The sequence below is a fragment of the Scleropages formosus genome, chromosome 2 (genome assembly GCF_900964775.1).
Source record: "Scleropages formosus chromosome 2, fSclFor1.1, whole genome shotgun sequence".
In the NCBI taxonomy this organism is placed as follows: domain Eukaryota; kingdom Metazoa; phylum Chordata; class Actinopteri; order Osteoglossiformes; family Osteoglossidae; genus Scleropages; species Scleropages formosus.
The window spans coordinates 11,970,550-11,992,479 of NC_041807.1; the positions used below are offsets into that span (position 1 = coordinate 11,970,550).

General features: G+C 48.6%; 1 protein-coding gene across 10 annotated transcripts in view; it reads right to left on the bottom strand.

Annotated features, from left to right (window-relative positions):
• The window catches only part of LOC108931513 (CUGBP Elav-like family member 2), a 76,683-nt gene that overhangs the window by 28,067 nt on the left and 26,686 nt on the right, over positions 1-21,930 (bottom strand). For 8 of the 10 annotated variants that reach the window (XM_029248563.1, XM_029248578.1, XM_029248574.1 and 5 more), the window contains one exon: positions 2,594-2,790. In XM_029248563.1, coding sequence (XP_029104396.1) covers positions 2,594-2,790 — 197 coding nt within the window. Of the gene's footprint in view, positions 1-2,593; positions 2,791-3,383; positions 3,605-17,921; positions 18,500-21,930 lie in introns of those variants that run through there. The other 2 variants (XM_029248571.1, XM_029248589.1) reach the window with 2 other exon arrangements.

The window sequence follows — 21,930 nt, forward strand, 5'->3', positions numbered from 1 at the left end:
ATACTGAAATCCGGCCCCGTCTGGAACTGTGTGTGTATCACACTTAGATTTACATTTACATTTATTCACTTAGCAGACGCTTTTCTCCAAAGCGACTTACAATGAATACTATGTAGTGTGACTAGCCCACACACTCTATTCACTTACACACACACTCTCCGTGTTCCTCATATTACACTCTCCGCGTTCTTGGGTGTGTGTTCATAACCCATCCCATGTGGAAGGATGCTCACTGTAGGTTTCTGTTTCTTTCTCTCTCACACACACGCACACACACACACACACACACACACACACACACACACACACACACACAGTCTATGACTAACCCCCACACAACTATGATCTTGATCCAGAGCCACTGGGAAAGGCAGCAGGGAGTGTAGTGGTTAGAGCTGGGGTCTGAATGCTGTAACACCACTGAGCAAAGTATTTACTGTGAACTGCTCCACCACAAATTACCCACATGTAAATGGGTAAATAACTGTCATTTCGCTTCTGATGAAAATGTCTGTAAATCCCAGGTTCGGTGAAGCATTGCAGACCCATCAGGTCCACACCACCTGCATCCTGACCTGCATCACTCTGCTGTGTGTTTAACCACATGGACTCTTCCCAGGCGAACGGAAAACCAGACCGCACCACTAATGGGTATGATTTACCAAAGAGCCTGACTGCCAAGCTGCCGGGCTCGAGGAGGCAATATCTCCCATATCACCTGTAATCGCAACTGTTGGTTGACCTGCTGTGTAAAAGCAAGAAGTGTTTAGGGGAAATCAGTTGGTAAGGAAGTCTGCTTAATGTAAACAGAGACAGCAGCTGCACACAAAACGTTGTCCTGCCGCTGCTGTGACATTGTGACAATTGTATAGTTACCCGACAATGATACTGCCAGGGCTCCGGTTCCCCGTGACCCCGTAAGGGACAAGCAGTTCTGAAAATGTGTGTGTGTGTGTGTGTGTGTGTGTGATACTGCCACCCACAGAAAGGAGAAGGAGAGCTGCAGAACAAGGGTACCGGCCCAATTCCTTGGCTACCGTGGCACAACATCCATGCAATTTCTGATCAATATTGCTCGGCAGCGAAGGCTGCCCTTTTCATTGCATGAAATAAAAAACTGGTCAAACTGGAAGTCCTTGCCGAGCCAATGAAATGGTGTAAGATGGGGGCTTTGAAACCCAGGTCCTCCTGGGCTGAAGGCTGTTCTGCTTTCATCACTCAGCCTTCGCTGTGCATTAATTCAAATATATTAATGTGACTGTATTAGGTGAGAACCCCGTACCTTACAATTAAAGAGTAAAGAGGTGCTGAAAAGATAAGCAAAGACAGCTTATGAATACTTGTATTACCTCATCATTTTCAGCCACTGAACAATTTAATACTAAATGACCGATATGTAAATAAAATATTTATAATGTTTCGTCTGGTTTAATGCAAATCCATAGAAACTGGTCAACTATCTCTCTCTGTAATCATACATGTAAATCATAGTAAATCACAGTAAAAATCCCAATACACGTACAGCAATGAAGAACTCGGTCTGAATAAAAGGTGGCTCTTATGGGGTGTGTGGATCAGAATCCCCAGGTCTGGGTTTCTAGTCTTACATTCAACACGTTAAGATTTGTATTGTATTATAAAGTTGCTATAATTAAATAAATTAAAATTATGGTAACATTATGACACCTTTCCATAACAGTGTAGTCTTCGCAATATATGAGCTTGTTTAGGAGGCAACACTGGGGCACTGTGGAGCAGTGTGTAGCACTAGTAACTCACAGCGTGTAGGATGAAATCCAGCTCAGTCGGTGTGCAGTTTCATGTTCTTTCTATGTCCGTCGCCTGGGTTTCTTCCGGGAGTTCTAGTTTCCTCCCACAGCCCGAAGACATGCAGTTCAGGTATATTGGATACTCTAAATTACCTGCAGTGTGTGTGTGTGTGTGTGTGTGTGTGTGTGTGTGTGTGTGTGTGTGTGTGTGTGTGTGTGTGTGTGTGGGGGGGGGGACTATTCTGCAATGGACTGGCATCCCGTTCAAGATGCAACCCCAGACCTTGTGCTCAGTGATTCTGGGATAGGTTCCGGACAGCTGGGACTCTGACAAAAACAAGTGGTTTGAGTGACAGTGTTTCTTTTTCTTTTCTTTTTTTAAAAATAAAAATTCTTTGTGTGTAATTTAAACTTTCTAAATGGAAAGGATACTGACAGAGCCAACATTTAGTGTCACTGCTGACTAAGCTACTTGTGTGTGGGAAAGAGAACTGTACCAGTAACTGTACCTGTAACTGCAGCTGTAGGAAAATTCATTTCCTGCATGGGGAGGGCAAGCGTCAGTGCCATGTCTTTGCAATATGCATTCTGCGCTCCTTTACACCACAAAGTCAACAGTGTGAGGATAAACCCTTCCCCCCGGGCGAGAGCCTCGGCTAGACCGTAACCGTGGCAGGATTCGAATCCTGCTAGGAAACAGCATGCAGCCCAACACGCACACTCATTCCCAGCGCTGCGAGCCCCTTACCAAGGCGTCGCGAGGCACAAGGCCCGGCTCTCCAAATGTGACAGAGGACCCAACCCGGTCCAGTGTTTGCTGTTACCTTTACTCTGTGGTGGGTTCTGGGTTCTGTCACGCAGGATGTTGATCTGGTACACGGCACCATAGGGCTCAAACAGCTCCTTCAGCTCCTTCTCGGACCAGGATCGCGGAATCTGGCCCACGAACATCTTGATAGCATCTGGGTCAGGCTGGTCTGCATGCTCTAGTGCCCCGTTCATCTTGCTGGTGGTCCCGTTGCTGGGAGAGAAAGAACACGAGGGGGTGCTGAGTTAACGCTGCACCGCGACAGCGAAACCTTGGCGCACGCTAAAAATAGGGGCGCACCATTTCGCTGAGCGTTTCCTGGCGCAACCATGTCAGAGTTGTCACTCGGCAGCCTAGGTGTGCGTGCTGCGCCTCATACAAAAACACACACACACAAATCTGAGCTCCTCCAGCATGCAAGGTAGCACAACTCAAAAAAGCAGCACAGCACGACAAAGGTCAGCAGCCATCTTCAGCACACAATGAGCCTCCCATCATCATTCACACCTCGGCACAAGTGATCAGGCCACTGAAAGACCCGCAACTGACAGCGTGGCCAACTCACTCATCCCCGCCCGACATGGCCGGTAAACGAACGGCAAGTACTGATAGGCGAGCGTAACCGGTGTCCAGAGTCCTGCTTCTACTGCCGAACTGCTAGAAAATGGACAACCTGACAACCAGGACCCTTTTCGGGACAGAATGAAAGACAAGTGCTTCTCAAGTATATCGCTTCGTGGACACCCTGATGCGGGAGAATCGTGAAGGAGAGAAGGAAGGAAAGACGACAAGGCAGCATGACCCACCTCTGCACGCGTGCCAGCCACCTCCGGCAAAGGGAGCCGAAGCGCTCGGCCGAAACACCCACGTTCATCTTTAAGGACCTCAGGGACATCTCCCCGAGCGCTGCCCAGCGCCGCGCTCCTCCAACAGGTGTCTCCGGGGGCTCCAGAATGTGCAACCCAAGGGTTTGCAGGGGCTCCCTGGCGTACGTGCCAGCAGGTCGCAGTGCCAGCTTCCCACTGGGCCCAGCAATGGTGACATCCAGAGCGCTGCCAATGCGGGACAGACACACATTGTTCTGGAGTCCCAACCGCCCCTGCGGGGACAAAGGCCTGTGTGTCTGAAGGACGCGTTGTCACTGTGTGGAGTGCTGCGTATGGCTGACCTCAGGCCACGCCCTGAATGCCTCCACAGCCACATGCAGGCCGAGGGCACCGCATGAGATCAGCGCCAAAGCACAACAGGCACAGCCCGCCATGCACCTCCATAGCAAACCTGTAGGCTATGGTAAACTGCGACACGGGACACACAGCAAACCCAAGATCACAATCTAGCAAAAAAATTAATGTGAAGGTGAACAACGCACTATCGTGAGTTCCTGACATGAAATCAGGTGGCTGTTTGGGTCCTGTCTGGGGTAAACAGGTGTATGGTTCATCTGGACCATATGACTGGCACACAGCATTTCTCCAGTCCAGTGTTAAATCAGTGGGAACTGCTTAACAACAGGAAACCGCAGTGCTTCACGATCACAACTGATCACACTTATGATAAAAAAAAACACACATGTCACAGAAAGTCCCAACTGGCCATGCACCACACCACTCTCACTTAAGAAGCCAAGCACACTGGTGGCAGTGTTCAATACAGCACATTGTGGGGCTTCAGGTCACTTTCAGGTTCCAGTGTCCATACTGGTGCTCACATTCGAGTGCGACCTTTCAAGCCAGACCAGGCATTTTCATGTATGGCTTAACCACCATGGTAACCACCCAGTCGTACCCAGGTTTCTTTTCCTGGCATGTCTGCAGAAGAGCTAGCGTCCTCCACACAGGTAGATGTCGCTCTGGGCACAGTGATTTCATGTAAGGGTTCTTGGATGTGTGTGAGAAAACAAGGCAAAGAGCTGCAGGAGCTCATTACCATCGCCTCTCACACAGGGGCCCTAATGAAGGCGGAGAGCAAACAGCACCATAAACACAAGGCCGGAGGCTATATTGGACTGGGGCGGCTCAGGGTTGCCCCGGGGACACACTAATGAGGCATTCTAGAGACAATCAAATGACAGCAGTGTCATTAATGAAGTTAGAGTGACAAGTTGGTGGCCTTCTTCCCGCCGCAAACACCCACGTAGGTGGCTTAACGAGAGATGCAGGAGCGGTGGAACACGTGGTAGGACACACAAGCACAAGTCCCAAACAGCCTGACTGCAACATGAGCAGCACCAAGGCTGGGCTGTGCAGCTAAGAGGGAAACGTGTCTGCGCTGCAGCCTCCGGTGATCTAGCAACCTAGCATTCTACATTCTTCACCGGCGCCACCTTGAGGTTTAGCACTGCATACCTCAATTACCTGATATTTACATTCATTCCACTAGCAGATGCTTTTCTACTTAGTTCTATGTACTGTTCAGCTGACACCCTCATCTGAGGTGACTGAGGTGCTGCACACACTGCACAAAATTTCCTAAAGTCATTCATTCATTTTATACAGTAGAACACACACACACACACACACACACACACACACACACACACACACACACACACTAGAAGTAATTTACAGTCACAGATCCACCTGAAACACCTGTCTTTGGATTGTGGGAGGAAACCAGAGCACCTGCAGAAGACCCACGTGAACAGTTACAACACAGGAAACACCACACAGACTGAGCTGGAGTCAAACCTACGTGCAGTCACTCAGCCAGGGTGCTTTGAGGTATCAGCGCTACCTGTCGTGCCACCGTGCTGCCACTTGATGTCCCATCAGAATGGAACAGATGACAGCTTGTAGAACACTCACACCGGTGAGACCCCACACCCAATTCCAGGGACAAACATGTGGGCGGCACCATGGTCCTGACAAAAAGTCCTCATGAGGCAAGCGAGTCGAAAAAGCCACAATCCCACAAAGACCTTCCGTCAGATGGGGTCTCCTGCTGCTGAATGGAGATCCACGCTTTTATGAGACAAAATAAGAAACAGCCCATTTCACAAATGTAATTTGCATTCATTGAGTCTCCGGCAGATCACCTTGTCAGTGGCGTGGGCCCAGAACTCCCCGAGTAACGGATGGTGACATGGTCGTGACCCCACGGCATGTAGCCAGAGCTGCAGACACAGGGGCTGACCTCTCCATCACACCACTACTCACATGAGAAGTACAAAGGGGAAGATCTGAGACGTGACGTGACCGGGGCGGGCACTGTGTGTGCCAGGGACACATAATGGATCGACGTGCGCTACATGGCGCCACTGCAGCGGTTCCTTCCACTTGTTCCCAGTATACCCTGGCAGAGACACACTGACACTTAAGCTGAACGTCTGTACATCCAGCCCTCAGCAAGTGTGTGATGCCGAATGCCCTGTGCCCACGTTACAGGCAGCAAACTCCACTGCCACACCTGATTCATGATTACTCTGCACCCTTAAGAGAATAAGTTTGTGAACTCTTTGGAATCTTCTGGCTTTCTGCATGAACAGCTCCTAAAAGGTGACTGGATCTTCATCCAAGTCGTAACAATAAAAAAGACCCTACAATGTACATTGCCCTACCCATACCGAACAAGCGGTTTCAACAATCAAGGTCAACGGTGGAAAAAGGCATCTTGAGATGAGGGTAACTGGAGTCAAGTGTTCCACTGAGTTCAGGTGCGGGTTCGACTCGCCCCGTCATATGGAAAACAGCACTTTTTTGGTCACCTCCTCTTCACAGCAGAATTCTGTCCATGTGCAACGTGGCCCAAACAAGAGGGACTTCAGAAGACCTCAGGAGAAGAGCTGCTGAAGCTCATCAGACTGGAAAGGGTTACAAAGGGATTTCCGCACATTTTCTTCTTAATGAACGACACAGTGAAACAGAATTGGGTGAGAAAAACGTACGGAAAAATTAAGAAAATGAGAATTAAATAAAGATTCAAAACAGCGCAGCACAAGGGCGAAAGGTTACAGTGTTGGACAGAAAAGGTCACGTTCCAAAAAAACAGGACCAAGTCATCCAAAATTCATTACAGCTCCGATCCAGACCGAGTCACAGTCGAGTCACTCACATATTTGTAGGAAGAGCTTCTGCTGTAGCCAATACCAGTTCAATAGATTTCCTTGCGAAATGTGCCCGAATAATTCACTCATTTTCCACAACTTCACCATGAACAGAATTTTGGTTGTGGTTTGATAGAAATATAAAGGCGGACACTTGAGATATACTGAATTTTCAGATGGACACCATTCCAGTAAGCTACCGGGTTCTGGTACTGTCCATAACAGATCTGATCCTCCATGTCCATCAATGGCCTACCAAGCATGAGCCATGCTGTTGTTTATTCTAGGAAACACATTCTGACCACAGTGCTGAGTTCATTGTTTACATCCCACTCATATCAGAAGGTGGCATCGGCAGCACCAACACCAAAATAACAGAAAGAATAACTTTTATCAGTGCCCCACACAATATAATCCTCCACCCTCCATGTGTACAAACAGCTTTGTTATGCGGATGGTGGATAAACAGCATAATCCAAAACAAAAAATAATTATCCTCATAATTAATCATAATTAATCCTTGTCTCCATCAGTGGCTTTAAAAAGGAAGCGTATGTGTTTAAATACATGTTACGATTTGGAAACATTTGCTATTGTTAATAGAACAGATGGCAGTTAATACTGCATACCTACATTCCCATCTCTTCCTTTCCACGGTTCTTCAGCCTGCACATTTAACTCATTGCCATGTGTCTACGAGAAGCCGTGCTGCACCGCAGATCTGAGCCAACGACAAATACAACCACACAGCGAGTCGAACCAGAGGTCAGGCTCCCAACTAAAGCTTTTGGCCTTGATCTAAATCAGCAAGAGCAACAGCCTGACCAAAAGGTGATAGATGTCACGTTCCTGGTGTTCTGCTGCACCAAGGAGGGTACTGCTTGCTTTTGTGTGTGTGTGTGTGTGTGTGTGTGTGTGTGTGTGTGTGTGTGCCTCAGTGAATTAATCTCTCAGAGCTTTGAGGGTTCATCTCATTCAGCTGCAGGATCCCTCTTGTCTGGTCACACACACATCAAGCTGCCCAGTAAATGCAGAGGAAATGCAGCTGGATGATAAAAAAAAAGAAAAAAAAATCAAAACTTCTGCACCTGAGGGAAGTGAAGAACTCTGGAAGTGCTGCAGGTGCACAGAGGAAACAAGTAAGCGCCGAGGTGATAGGTGCCTTCCTACTGAAGGTCCATTGACACGATCCTCTGCCTATCCACAGCATCAGCCATGCTTACATGAGGCTAATGCTAGGGAGGCGGTTGCCATAGCAACAGAATAAAGCTTGCTCTGCAAAGGGACAGGGAGACTGAACGTCAATAGGCTTTCAGCTCATGGGCCCAGATTGCGTTCCATGACATAAAATCTAAAAATGGTCACATATTCTCGTAGAAGAAGTGTCTCGAGTGTTTGACTCAGTGCACTGCAGTTTGAAGCTGAAACTCTCTCTCACATGTCAGAAGAACCCCCCCCAAACATGGTAACTTTCATTAGAAAAAGAGAAGTGCAAGGTTACATTTAGCCACTGTTTTTCGCTGAAACGACTTATCATTTCGAGGTACTTAAAATCGTTTACCCATTTATATAGCTTGGTAATTTTACTGAAGCAATTCATGATAAGTACCTTGCTGAAGGGTACTACAGTTGGAGGTGAGAATTGAACCTGCGATGTGTGAAGTCAAAGGGAGTAATTCCAACCCCTACGTTACCAGCTCTCCCCACACACAGGTGATTAACGCAGGTCAAGTAGAACAATAGTGCGGAAAAGTAATTTGGAATTTAAATTGTGTTTGATTTAGTCTGTTGAAGCTCGTGACCAAGTAGAAGCTGAGTTTCCAATCTCTAATCGGTGAATCGGAGCTGCTGGAGAGGCCCCAAAGACAGCTGTGGGCATCCTCTTATGGGGTCTCCTCATGTAGCTCTGTGTCTAGAGATCTCTACATTACATTCTTAATTCTGGTATTCATAAATTAGTCTATACTTGAAGAACTAGATCTAGAAAATAAATGGTCGTACGAGCAAAATGTAAATTACACATTTACTTTCCAGCGGATTGCTTCACGTACATTAATTTCTCCACTTAATTCTTGCAGCCACTGCGACAACTTGCAGCGCATGGGTACAAATCATTTGAACAAATGTGGGTTTACACAGCGGTGCACGAACACATGTATGTTTGTCTAACTTGTCGCCACACATCACCTTCCCACAAATAAAGTGCAGTGCAACTGCGTGAGACGCCGACGGCTTGCAAACGAATTACCAATTGGCAGTGTGTGGAGACGGTCTGCACCCTCCGACTCTCACAGCAAGCGGGAATGCACACACAACCACAACCCGTGTTACATTTATTTATTTAGCGGACGCTTTTCTTCAAAGCAACTTCCAATGAACTCTTTGTACTATTATCAGCCCACAAACCTTATTCACCAAGGTGACTTACACTGCTAGATACACTATGGGTCAGATATAGATATACAATGGGTCACTCATCCATACATCAGTGGAACACATTCTCTCTGTCACTCACTATGGGGGAACTTGAACAGCACGTCTTTGGACTGTGGGAGGAGACCAGAGCACCTGGAGAAAACCCATGCAGACACGGGGAGAACATGCAAACTCCACACAGACTGAACAGGGATCAAACCCACGTCCTCTCACACCACCCAGGCACTGTGCCGTCCACACGTGTTCTTGCCTCCTTGTCAGATCTGAGCCTGCAGTGTTTAATTTGGGCGACGAAACGGGCGCACGCAGTCGCGAGCTCCCCGCTGCAAGGCTCGAGAAAACGGAGACACGCTTGGTGCTCCAGTAGGCAAGAGTTTCCACTCACCGAAACAGGCAGTTGTGTGCAAAAAGCACACGGCACACAAAACGCCGTCAATGCGCTCGCAGCCCTACGGCAGGGAACGTGGCGCCGAAGATCGTGGCCTGCATGTCTAATGCCAGACCTTTTCACGCTCATATTAAGTTACGATGTCCAACCAAAGTGGCCTTTAAGAAAGGTTAACAACATTAACCAAGAGCAGCGTTTACGGCTCACAGCAAGCTAAGCCCCGGAAGCGCGATCATTAGCGCTGTTGAGAGCTGCAGGCTCACTCTGCGTGGTGTTGGTGTGTCACTTTGGGATGTGATGTGTGAATGCTTTAGTGCTTTGGCATGGACATCTTATATTCAGTGGCGACAGTGTAATCCCAACAGGCCGCTGCCAGTGTGGTGTGGGGTGAGCAGTACCACGCATATGGAAGGTAGGCCTGCGAGACCCAAGCACTAACGCTAGCAGGTTCAGGATGCTACGCTAAGGGAAGATGCACCTGGATCTCACCACGTGGACCACAACTGGGATTATCGCTGTAGCCCAGTACTCAGACCCATAACAAAGCCAGTCCAGCAGTCAGAACCTGTCCCAGCAGCATGGTGGAGTTTATGGCAAGCGCAGAGCATGCTGGGAGCAAAGCGGGATGCCCAAACGCAGCGGGACCCTAGCGGAGCAGAAGTGAGTCACACTGGCTGCGGGTCTGTTGTTTCAATGACTCCATCCATTTCACCTCATTTAGTACCGTGCTCTGCAGGGCACCAGTTATATATAGCAGAGCTGGAAACAAGCGACAACTTGATATGACAAGAACGAGAAAATGTGACAGACTTTTAACACAGACAGGCAAAGCAAAGCGAGCTGAAACTGTAAAGTGTCAGTATTGTTTTGTTTTGTCCAGCAAAATGTACATGTCCTACATTTGATGCCAAGTCCCCCCATGACTCACTTGTACCCGGCGGTGTTTACTGGAACATTATGACCAAAGGCTCATATTAAATTGAAAGTGGTGTATAGCAGAACAACAATTAACACATCGCATAAGAGGCCGGCGAAAAAACAACCATAACAGTGTTGGATGGTGAGAAAAGAGGACACTGGCAGCACCAAGGAGACCACACCGTGGTAAATGTAGCAGCACACAGACAGGGCTTTCCCACCCTGACACAACCTCACAGCAGCAACTAAACAGTCGACTTCAGCAGAGCTTAGCTGGGGGAGGGCGCACAAATCGTTGAAACAGCAGGGAGACCACAGATAAAGGTCACTAAACAAGCACAACAAGAGTGTCTGCCACTGCAATCATATCTCTCTCTCTCACGCACACACATACACACACACACACACACACACACACACACACACGCAAGCCTGGCTACCTCATACTGCCAAGTTATGAACTGAAGTTTGAGTCCAGCCACAGGTGTGGTGAATGAATCATGAAATTCACACTCGGTTAAAAAAACTTGCAACTTCCTTCATTAAAAGAGGGAACTTGCTTGCATGACTGTATTACTCCTAATTTACCCGACATGTATGTCACAGAATAGGGGGCGCGGTGGCGCAGTGGGTTGGACCGGGTCCGGCTCTCCAGTGGGTCTGGGATTTGAGTCCCGCTTGGGGTGCCTTGCGACGGACTGGCGTCTCGTCCTGGGTGTGTCCCCTCCCCCTCTGGCCTTACGCCCTGTGTTACCGGGTAGGCTCCGGTTCCCTGTGACCCCGTATGGGACAAGCGGGTTCAGAAAGTGTGTGTGTGTGTGTGTGTGTGTGTGTGTGTGTGTGTGTGTGTGTGTGTGTGTGTGTCACAGACAGCTTTGTTCACACACTGTGTATGAGACAGGCAGGTCCTGTGGATACCTTTGAAAAGCTGCTATATACTATATAAAAATTCTGCTTTATGTCATTTTTATTTATCGTTACATATTTACTATTTTTCATTTTATTACTATTCATTTTCTCTTTCTGTAAAGTGTGTGAGTGACACTGATGTATGGATGACTGACCCATTGTTAGTAGTGTATCAAGCAGTGTAAGTCACCTTGGTGAATAAGGTGTGTGGGCTGATAACACTAAATAGAGTTCATTGGAAGTCGCTTTGTAGAATTATCACATTATCACTTTTTATAATTATTACATTGATTATTACATAAATGTACCCATATGCAGTCTACAGCACATTGTTTTACCATTTCAGTTCAGGGAAAGTAGCCATGTCAAAGATATTACAGCAGGAGTGGGATTCAAACCTGGGACCTACTCACGGTGCTACTCACAGCTCAACTTTACTCGTCATCCATGTCCACAATTTGAGACCAGTACTTTGGCTTGATCAAATTTGTTAAAGAAAATATTTACCAAGCTCCATCAAACCATGCATGTAATGTGAGCACTGAAGGAGAGAGACAAAGATGCTGTCTGACAGGTTTTACTTGTGATACGCTCCTGTCCCATCGAGAGAGTACCCCTCCTGAGTCTTGGGAGTTGTGCTTTCGGTATATGCTCTAGAGCACTGTGACCCTGGCATGGAAAAGCAGTGAACACAAGTGAGTGAGTGAGAATTTTGTTTGGACTGTTAAAAATTCAGTTTGACACACTTTCCCTGCCTCAGAGCTTGGGATCATACTAAACCGTTCAAAGGTACAACAGCAGGGCCCCTTAGTGGACATCTGATCTGATAACATGCTGTTCCTCAAACATTAAGGCCCCTGATGGTCTCCTGCTATTGTCAACGAGACCAGAACACAAGTCCTCCTCAAAGGCCTTTGGAATGTTGTCTGCAGATGTGAATGTGGAGCAGAGAAGCAGCCATAACGTCTCTGGCACACCTCTTCTTGCTACCCCCAGCTTAGCATAGCATCACAGGAAACTCCTGTTCACTCAAAGGAACCACAAAGAAGTACACAGTCAATAAGGGCAGAAGACAACATTAAAGGACACAGACAAAGGAATGAGCACATTTCTGGAAACCTAAAGCAGGGCTACCAGGGAGGTCCATGTGTACACTGATGTGGCCTTTTCCTTCTGATCAGTCTCACTCGAGGATTAATGCTGTCGCTTCAATGTCCTTGAGTACCAGCAGTCACCCCTCACCATGCAGCTGCCCTTTCACAATCCATCAGCCTTTGAGAGGAAATGTCGCATGTTCAGACATATGTGCACACAGGCACGTGTGCACAGGCACACACAAGCAGTCACATCTGAGACGGATCGCACCCAGATGGTGCCAGGTGCGAAAACAATAACCGCGGAGGACAAACAGACCCAACTCTGCCCTGTCCCCAGGGCCAGTCAGCACTCGTCCTCCGCAGCGATCTGTAAACTAGGCATCTCTTGTCTGAGAAGCAGCAGATCTTCCAAAAGTCCTGCAAACAGGCCAGAATTGAGAAGGCAGAGGGGTGGTGTTGAGGACAAAAGTCAAACTCTCAGCCCCCATAATCCATTTGTAGTTGTCATTTCATTTTCTCTGACAATGATAATGAACCAACTAATGAAGGTGGGTCTCTCAACCTCAGCAGACACAGCTCTGTCTACCACTGGAAGGCAAAGAGGTCTATGTGAGAAAGAGAAGAAGCTTGTCCCACCAGAGTATGGAGCCTCCAAGGTCTCCACAGGCCACAGACATACAGGAGCCAATGATGGGCCGTAACGCCCAATGATGATAACATTGGCTGGCTGTGCTGCCTTTGGGCATCCGTGTTTCTCATTGGCCGAGACAGTGCATCTATCAGCGGCTGTGTTTTATTCACAAAAAATGTTGTTTTATTTACAGAACGTTTCATCTGCGATTCTCTTCAGGTTACTTTTATTTATAATGGCTGGCCAGGGAAAAAGTGAGAAAGCAGGGAAACTGGATGTAGAAATTTACGAAAAATTAAAGAGAAAACGCACCATTAAAATATAACTATAATATTGCACTGTATTTATATCATTATTCTAAATGAATATTACTTCAATGTGAATGTCTGAAATCAGTGAAAAAAAACATACACTAAAGCTCTATTATACAAGATAGCATTAATGCATGTTGTTTACATATCCTTGTGTTTCAAATGATATAGTGGAAGGAAGTTTGTGACTTCCAACAAGGTCAAGTTATGGAGAGGTGGTCTGAACGGACCACGGTACATTAGTGCCTGGATCCCCTGCAGCGTGCTGTTATTGACAGGTGAAGGTCTTGTGGCAATAGGCTGTGAACCTAGGCAACATCCAGAACCACTATAGCGGGAAATTTCAGACAAACATACAGCAAGGAGAAGTGATGAGGCAAAGAGGTTTGGAAAGGTTGAAGGGCAGAACCTTAATGAGAAGAGGGAGGAGAAGGTAGTGTGGAATTACATATGGGAGGCAACTTTTTAACCTACATCACTTCAACTTCTCTTCTGAATTCGACCTCTACAAATCACTTTGACTAAACACTTTTGCTTATTTTTGACCAGCCACAGAATCAGTGTAACCCTGTAAGTGAGGTCCACGCTGAATTCCAGTGATCATCTTGCACCGTCTTTCAATAACAGCTTGCAATCGGAGCCGACCGAGCTCCAGCTGTCCATAGTGCATGACTGCTCCATCAGGATCTCCCAGTCCAACACGCTCTTGGCAAAGTCATCAAAACATTTTCATTAAAAACAAGTTTTAAAAGAAACTAAGCCAATTACAGGGCAATACGATCTGCCTTCAGGGAGAAAATGCTTTCCATTTTTCTGCATTTGGGGGGAAATTAGCTGTTAGAGTTTGCTGGACAAATGACATAATTTCACAGAGGGCAGTAAAAGCCCCAACAGGCACCAGATGTTGCACTTCATTTGGACCACGGCTTGTTATGCGGAAACAGGCATTAAAAACCATGGCGACATGGGCTGATGGCAAAGAGGGAGAGCACCACAACGACGGCACAGTACCGTTCTCAGTCGCGGTCCAGCCATCGCCATGGCAGCACAAGGAGGAAATGACCAGTGACAAGTTGCAATACTCCAGGAAAGCCCATATTTACCCATATTTACTCATTTCGCTGCCACTTTTTCTAAAACGCGTACAACGATTTACCCGTTCGCAAAGCATATGAGAGGAATTCTGACAGGAGCAGCTTGGGGTGAGTGCTGTGCCCGAGGGCACTGCAGGCAGCGACTCCACACACTGCACCACCTGCTGCCCCTTGCTGCCCCGGTGCTGGAGGAGAGAGCGTGTGCGAAAACAAGAGCAAGGTTGAGGAACACTTGCTGTGTACACATGCCGTCACGGTGATCTCTGTGACACCAATCCCATCCCACAGGTTGGAAGGTTCGGTGGCTTATCAGGAGACACACACAATCCTCTGGAGACACAGAGGGGTCTCATATCCTCTTAGCAAAAAATAAAAAATTAAAAAAAAAAAAAAATCAAGAAAAGCACGGTGTGATTTCTGGCATGAAAAGATGGGGGAAAAAAGAAAAAAATAGTATAATAACCTTTAATAGAGCGACAGGCTTCATTTCTCTCACCTGCATCAGGCAGGAAGCCCTTTCCCCACTCTGGGGGAGGAACGTAGCCGCACTGTGACCGGAGGCACAAATACAGTCTGCTGTACGACTACAGAGCCACGGAGACCATTCCCACTCTTACCAGTGAATCCAGGCGCCAGCGCCGAGGAGCAGCTCACCTGCCTCCGAAGTCTGTGGTGCCTCCGCCACTTCAATGGAGCCTCCACACCTTCTAAGCCTCCTCTGAAGAGCTGAGGGTGACTCACAGAAACACATCCGCATGCAGTGCTCTGCCGAAAATACATATTCATTTCTCCTAGGTGCAGCCTTCCTGTGCCGCACAAAAAATAGGGATATTAATCAGATTGCAGAGCAACAGGGTCCAATTCTCAGAGAAACAAGTGGAGCTGGAAGACACTTGATTTATGTAGCACGGTGCGCTCAGCCGGGAGCTCAAGCCAAGCCCATCTGTATCCAGCGCAAGCCAGCAGGTGCCCCAGCGTTAACCGACCCCCCCGGTTGTCGTCAAAGACAGGAACCCACATTTTCAGTTGCATATTAAACTGGCAAGGTAATACATCCGTGGGTAAAAAAGGTTACTGCTTTTGACAAAGGAACCTATTTTGGGTTGCCGCTGCGCTATACGGTCTCCGGCAAGACCAGCACTTCCCTGCACGGGTGCTGTGACGAGCGCTCACGGCCTACTTTCCACAGCAAGAAGACCACAGCGGAGAAGAATCACTGCCAAGTTATGACACGAGTGCGAGAGGCTGGTACAGAGAGAGAGAGAGAGACTGATACAGAAAAGAGATGACAACGGGACAGGGGAAAGAGATGTCCTGCTGCCTGTTGCAGGTTCTGTGGACGTTCAGCTCCCAGCTGGAGTTTTCATGGGTGCTGGCAGTCCCGTGCTGGTTTGGGGAAACAGATTGGAAAGTAATAACGGAACTGGGATCAGAGGATACAAATAAATCAAGAAGGTCTGCATTTGAGCTAGAGAGATCCCAGTGTGAAGCCTGAGAGAGACACACACACAAACTGTACTACTTTTCACCCTGGGAGCACTGAGATGAAGGTCCCACACAAGTTGGCAAGTACAGATGTAGGAGGTCCTCCACCACATTACAGAAAGCATTGACCCCTGGTAGTTGCTGTAACTCTGCGAAACACTGCTGCTCAAGCGCTGGTAATGTCAGAGTAAGTGGACAGACGCGAGACCCGGAGGTGTTGAGCAGTGCTTTGGAAAACGAGACCCCCCCGTGGCAGCGAGAAGCCCTTCAGGTGTTTTGTGTTTCGGGAACAGCAGAGAAGGCCCCACATAGAAATCGTGTCCCATGCTGAATGGCAGGTAAACATCTGAGCGGCAAAGGGGGGAAGAGCAGTCCATGTTACATGACACATCCATAAATATGAGGGTGACACACATGTCAGTCCAAGTCCAAGGAGCACAGTCAGCACATATCGCACAAAGCAAAGCTGTCATGCTGAACCGGGCCCCTGTATAAATAGTCTGGCTGGTTTTTAGGGCACAGGCTGCATTTGGCAGCTGCAGCCCAGAATACTTCTACGCGGCGACGCTGATGAATGCAAGGAACAGGCCCAACGAGAAGATGCCTGTCTACAGAGGGCGAGGCTTCGACCAGAATCACCAGGCTTGACGCGAACGGACACGGATCACACCACCTCCGGCTCTATGTTGGATGGCAGAGGAGGCACCTCAGCCACATTCAACAGGACCTTCACCTCAGGAGGCTGGGACTGATGAACACGGAGGCCCATGGTGCGAATCATCCCTTCAAAATGCCTCATCCCACTCTGGAAACTCATCATCCTCCAATGAGCTGCATCTCTGAGACATTGCACACAATTATTAACCTTTATTCATCTCACTCCTTTTTCTCCAACCACTTAATAACGTTTGACAGGAAACTTAGGGCAGTACACATCCTTTTTACACAGTTCTGTGAATCTACACAAAAGAAATATGCCGGCAAAACAGATCTGAGTAAATAGGTCCACTCTTACCATGAGTGACTTATGATACCAAATTCTGGAAAGCTTTAATTTATGCATTGAGCGAGCGGGTCTGAGCTTCATCCGGAGATTAATGCATTTTTAATGCGGGACTCTGGAGAGGAGAGCGGTGCGATGACGTCACCCACGAGTCCGCAAACAGCTGCGGGAACGCGACTGTCCCAGCGGCGGCGACATGGGCGCTCAGGGGGGCCGCGCGCGCGCACACACACACACACACACACACACACACACACACACAGACAGAGGAGAAGGTGGACTTCTTATATTACACTGTGTCAGCAGCTCAGCTAACACGCACACAACAACCCACGGAAGACACCGTGTGTGTCACACTGACTTGTAGCCTCTCTTCGCCATGCCATGGCATGTGTGTCACTTTCAATGAGAACTGCTTCCCGCTGTTTGGCTGCGCACACTGCTCCCGTTTGTTTTGTTAATCATCTTTAAATCGTAACTGTCAAACACCCTAACAATAATAAATAATAATAATTAGTATAATAATAAATTTACAGTGCTTTTCAGGGGACACACCTAGGACGCCAGCCGAGTGCGAACATGATCTATCTTACACGTTTTCTCTGCTCGGTTTCATTAAGCACACACGACTACTACGAAGCTCTTGTGGACCGAACGTGTAACACGAGACCCGCAAAGGGTCCCTTCTTCCTTCCAACACCGCGCGCGCAAGAACGCAAGAACGCACGCACACGAACCGGACGCGTGACCGCGTGCGTGTTTGGTCCGATCTGGCGTTGCCTGTTACGGGACAGTGGAACCGCTGTTCCTGCGAGTCGTCGTGTCACTAAACAGCGGGTCTGCCCGCTCTTCCCCCTAGTTAGCCAGTTTACTGGCTTTCGCTGAAACTGCAGCGCGGAACCGCAGGGTGATGATCGTTGCGTGTCCGTCGTCGCGTGTCCGTATCCGTCTCTCGCGCACGCAGAACGAACCGAAAGAGCGACTGGCACCAGTCCGATCAAAAAACAGGGAACCCGATCGCGCTACTCACAGTCTTTCCCCCGAAAGGAGCAGCCTGCTCTCCACGATCATGTCGGGAAGGAAATCCAGCTCATATGAAGAAGTCATGTTTCCTCCTTCCTTGGCGCGGGGCTCGCCAGTGCGCGCGCCTCTCTGCGCTCCGTGGGCTGCGCGCGCGCTTCCCCGCGGGACGGAGGGCGACAGGTGCAAAGGACACCTCCTCGAGGCGGCAGCCGGAGCCCCCGCGCTCCTCGCAGCCTCCTCCTGCTCTTGATCCTGCTCGTGCCCCAATGCCCGCGTGTGACGGCCGGATGCGGCTCCCCGCGGCGCGACCGACGCGATGTGCTGAGGAAGACAACTAGATCGCACAGCCGAGCGGAATTTTCCTTTCGACACTGACAGAGTCAATCGAACAAACTAAAACATTCCTTCCAGGCGCACAGAACAGCAAGACGCCTCAAAAATGGTCAAACAGTCTGCAGCCACGTGAGTCGGCTTTGCAGTCCAGCTGGGACCTGCACTGGAGCAGCTCCAGTCTCCTTTCCTTCCTCCCTCCTGCTCCGTCTCTCCTTCGCCCCTGAAACACACATGGCTCCCAGACACGTGGCTTCCTCTCTGACCCTGGTGGCAGGCCACTGAGAGTGAAGCCATACACTGGCCACCTCCCTCCCTCCCTCTGACAGACAACATGGTCACAGAGCAGCTGTCACTCATAGGCGCTGCTGTGTTTCTCCCAATTAACCCCCCCCCCCCCATCCGTGCAGTTAGAGCCGATTCACCCATGAAGAGCTTTTGGAGCAATGATGAAGGACAACCCGGGAGCGCAAGGACGCCCGGCCCTCATCATGCTGCCCCTTACTGCGCAACGCATGGTGGCCCGCGCTCCTTGATCCTGAGCTGGATATGGACAAGCGGCGCTGAGACGCAAGCTGACTAGCCGCTCCTCGAACCTGTGGTGTGACAGGGAGAGCGCAGCAGGGTCTCCAGGCTCACAAAGAGGAAACGAGCAAACACTGTGGGACAGAATAACGTCGGAAAAAGTGCAATACAAGGTGTGAGGTGCCCACACACACAGAGTAAATAACCAGTGTAGCAATGGCTGTTACTCTAATTTACACTACCGGCATGTGCACGTACACACGCAGGGATACGTGGGAAGGTACTGGCTCTCCTCTCCCACCTTTGACACCAGCTCTACAGTCCTCATTGTGATTTGTGGCATTTATTATTTGGGGTATTTACTATTTATTTAGAGATAAACCTCACTGGGGGGTGTGGTGGCGCAGTGGGTTGGACTGGGTCCTGCTCTTCGGTGGGTCTGGGGTTCGAGTCCCGCTTGGGGTGCCTTGCGATGGACTGGTGTCCCGTCCTGGGTGTGTCCCCTCCCCCTCCAGCCTTACGCCCTGGGTTAGGCTCTGGTTCCCTGTGACCCTGTATGGGACAAGCAGTTCTGAAAGTGTGTGTGTGTGTGTGAGAACCTCACTGGTGAGTGCTGGAACTTGCAATTATTGTTCCATTCAAAGCAATAGTCTGAATTCTAAGGACCATTAGGTGAGACAAATAAAATGAAACTTCTAATTTGCCAGTGACCTCTGGGAAGGAAAAAAAAAATAATAGAAATACATAGTAATATTTCTACAACTAGTGGTAATATTCTGAGCTATTGCTACTGTCTGCAAATATGGGGGACAGACAAGGAGATGGCGGGCATGAGGATAGGGAGAAGATGGGCGTAAGAGAAAGTGTTTGGCGCTGCTTTTGTTTGCCTGTCCCGCTGTCAGATTGAAAACACCCCCACACACCCCCACTGAGTTGCCAAAGACCCGAACAACAAAAGCAGACTTTTCTCTAGCCTCCCACTCAATTTCAGTTTTAGTCTGAGAGGGTACAGTGGTGCACTGGGTTTGGCCGGGTCCCGCTCTCTGGTGGGTCTGGGGTTGGAGTCCTACTTGGGGTACCTTGTGACAGACTGGCATCCCGTTCTGGGTGTATCCCCTCGCCCCCCAGCCTTGTGCCCTGTGTTGCCAGGTTAGGGTCTGGCTTGCCGCAACTTCGCTTGGGACAAGCAGCTTCAGTCAGTGTGTGTGTTTTAGTCTGTGGAACTAGCAGGAAACTGTAGGCACAAGAACATTTTGTAATTAAAATATTAATAATATTATTACTCTTATTGTAAAAATATCACTATCATTTTTAAATAAAACATGAAATTATATAATAATAATAATAATAATAATAAGAAATTCTAAAACACAACTAACAGTAACAGCAATGTTCTGTTGTGTGTGTGCCTGTGTGCGGGTGCAGTCGCACCTTTTCCTTCCTCTTTTGGAAGGCATGTAGGTGTCTTCTTTCTCCTATTAGGTAAGGTACTAGGGCGCAGTCTCCTAGATTTGGGAAATCAGGGTGAATATTTATAAACTTTGAGACTTATTTGCCTCTGGTCTCTTCATATTTGGAGCAGCTGGATTCAAAATGCACCTCTGTCTTCATCTTTCTTGTCATGGTGGGAGCACTGCCTGCCCCCCCGTAACCAGGGGGAGGGGTGTGTGTGTGTGTGTGTGTGTGTGTGTGTGTGTGTGTGTGTGTGTGTGTCCTCTATGGCCAGGCTGTTCTCCCTGAGTCTGTACTACATGTGGGTTCTTCTTGCTCTGTCAGGTACCACGGTGGAGTGTCTGCTGTTTAGGGACAGCACTGGAGTTAACTTTGGCCTTTTTTCCAGTATTTTTCTTTATTGATAATTTGATTCTCTGCATTTTGTTGTACGGAGCCAAATTATTGTTGGTGCTGTTAGACTGGAACAGTCTGCAGATTCTCAGCACCAACTGGCTGAGGAGACATTTCCATACAGTCGTCTCAGCTTTTTCAGGCTTTAAAGTAATGAAAGTTGGTGTAATTCATTTTTAGGTGATTTCAAAATTTTATGGCTCTTTTTTTGGATTTTAATAAGGACATGAATTTGAGAAATGGGACAAAAATGCACCCAGAGTCCCCCATGCATTGTTAGGTGCCTTTCTCTGCACACTGATGATACCTCTGCACAACTCGGCATGCAGGATATCAACTGGATTTTTTTGTCTCTTTTTTCAAATTTACAATTCGAGAAAGGACCCCACGCTTCGCCGCGATATGAAACAGTAAGTTGTATAACTCACCGGAATATATTAAGGCAGATTCTAATTGGTGTTTCAAATCAAACTGATAAAAAGCCCTTCTCACTTCCTCTTTCAGTTCACTGAGGGCCACGTTGAAATTTTCAGTAGAATTAATTTTCAAAACGTAGATATGCATAATTTGTTTGCTCAATTTTAGTCATGCCTGGGGTGAAACTGTTTGTTCCTTCACATCTGGGTCTGCTACGGATTGTATTTGTTTCCTGTAGGTTAACAGTCAGGGCCCAGCTCTGACAGTTCTGCTGTAGACCCTCTTTTGCTGGGTTACAGCTCCCTCCACCCCCCCACCCCTGCATCCTCTCGCTCTCTCTCTCCACAGACAGCCTTTCTGTCGAAGGCACAGCCCTTCCCTACGATGGACACGGTGTAGTAGCACAAGCCCTGCCAATAGCCCAGCATGGTGGAGTGCTCCAACATGGCGCTCTGCTCTGATCCCTTTGGCTCTCCGTGATCTGATCCTCTTTGGCCACCTTTCCTTCTGCATCGCCCTCCTCAACACTGTGCAGGCCAACCGGGCTGAAGTAATGCTCTCTGACAGCTCGTGTCACGGGGGGGAATGGGGGTGCCAGCGCCCAGTGTCATCGAGGCCAGATGCCAGGGCAAGGCCAGTCAGCCTGGACACAGCAGAGGTGGGTCGTGATGCGGGGTGTGGCGATGATGTGGGGCTTCGCACACTCCCAGCAACAGACTGAGTGCGTCCCGGTCAGCATGAAGGTGACATTGTTTGTGAAACAGAACCTTTACGTGCCCTTTGATCACAAGACAAACATGCCAGTTCTGGCTCATCCACAGGAGGGTATCTGAGCCCTGTCCGTGAGCAGCAGATACCCAGTAAGGTTCGAGAATGACTCTCCCAGCACTAACAAGCAG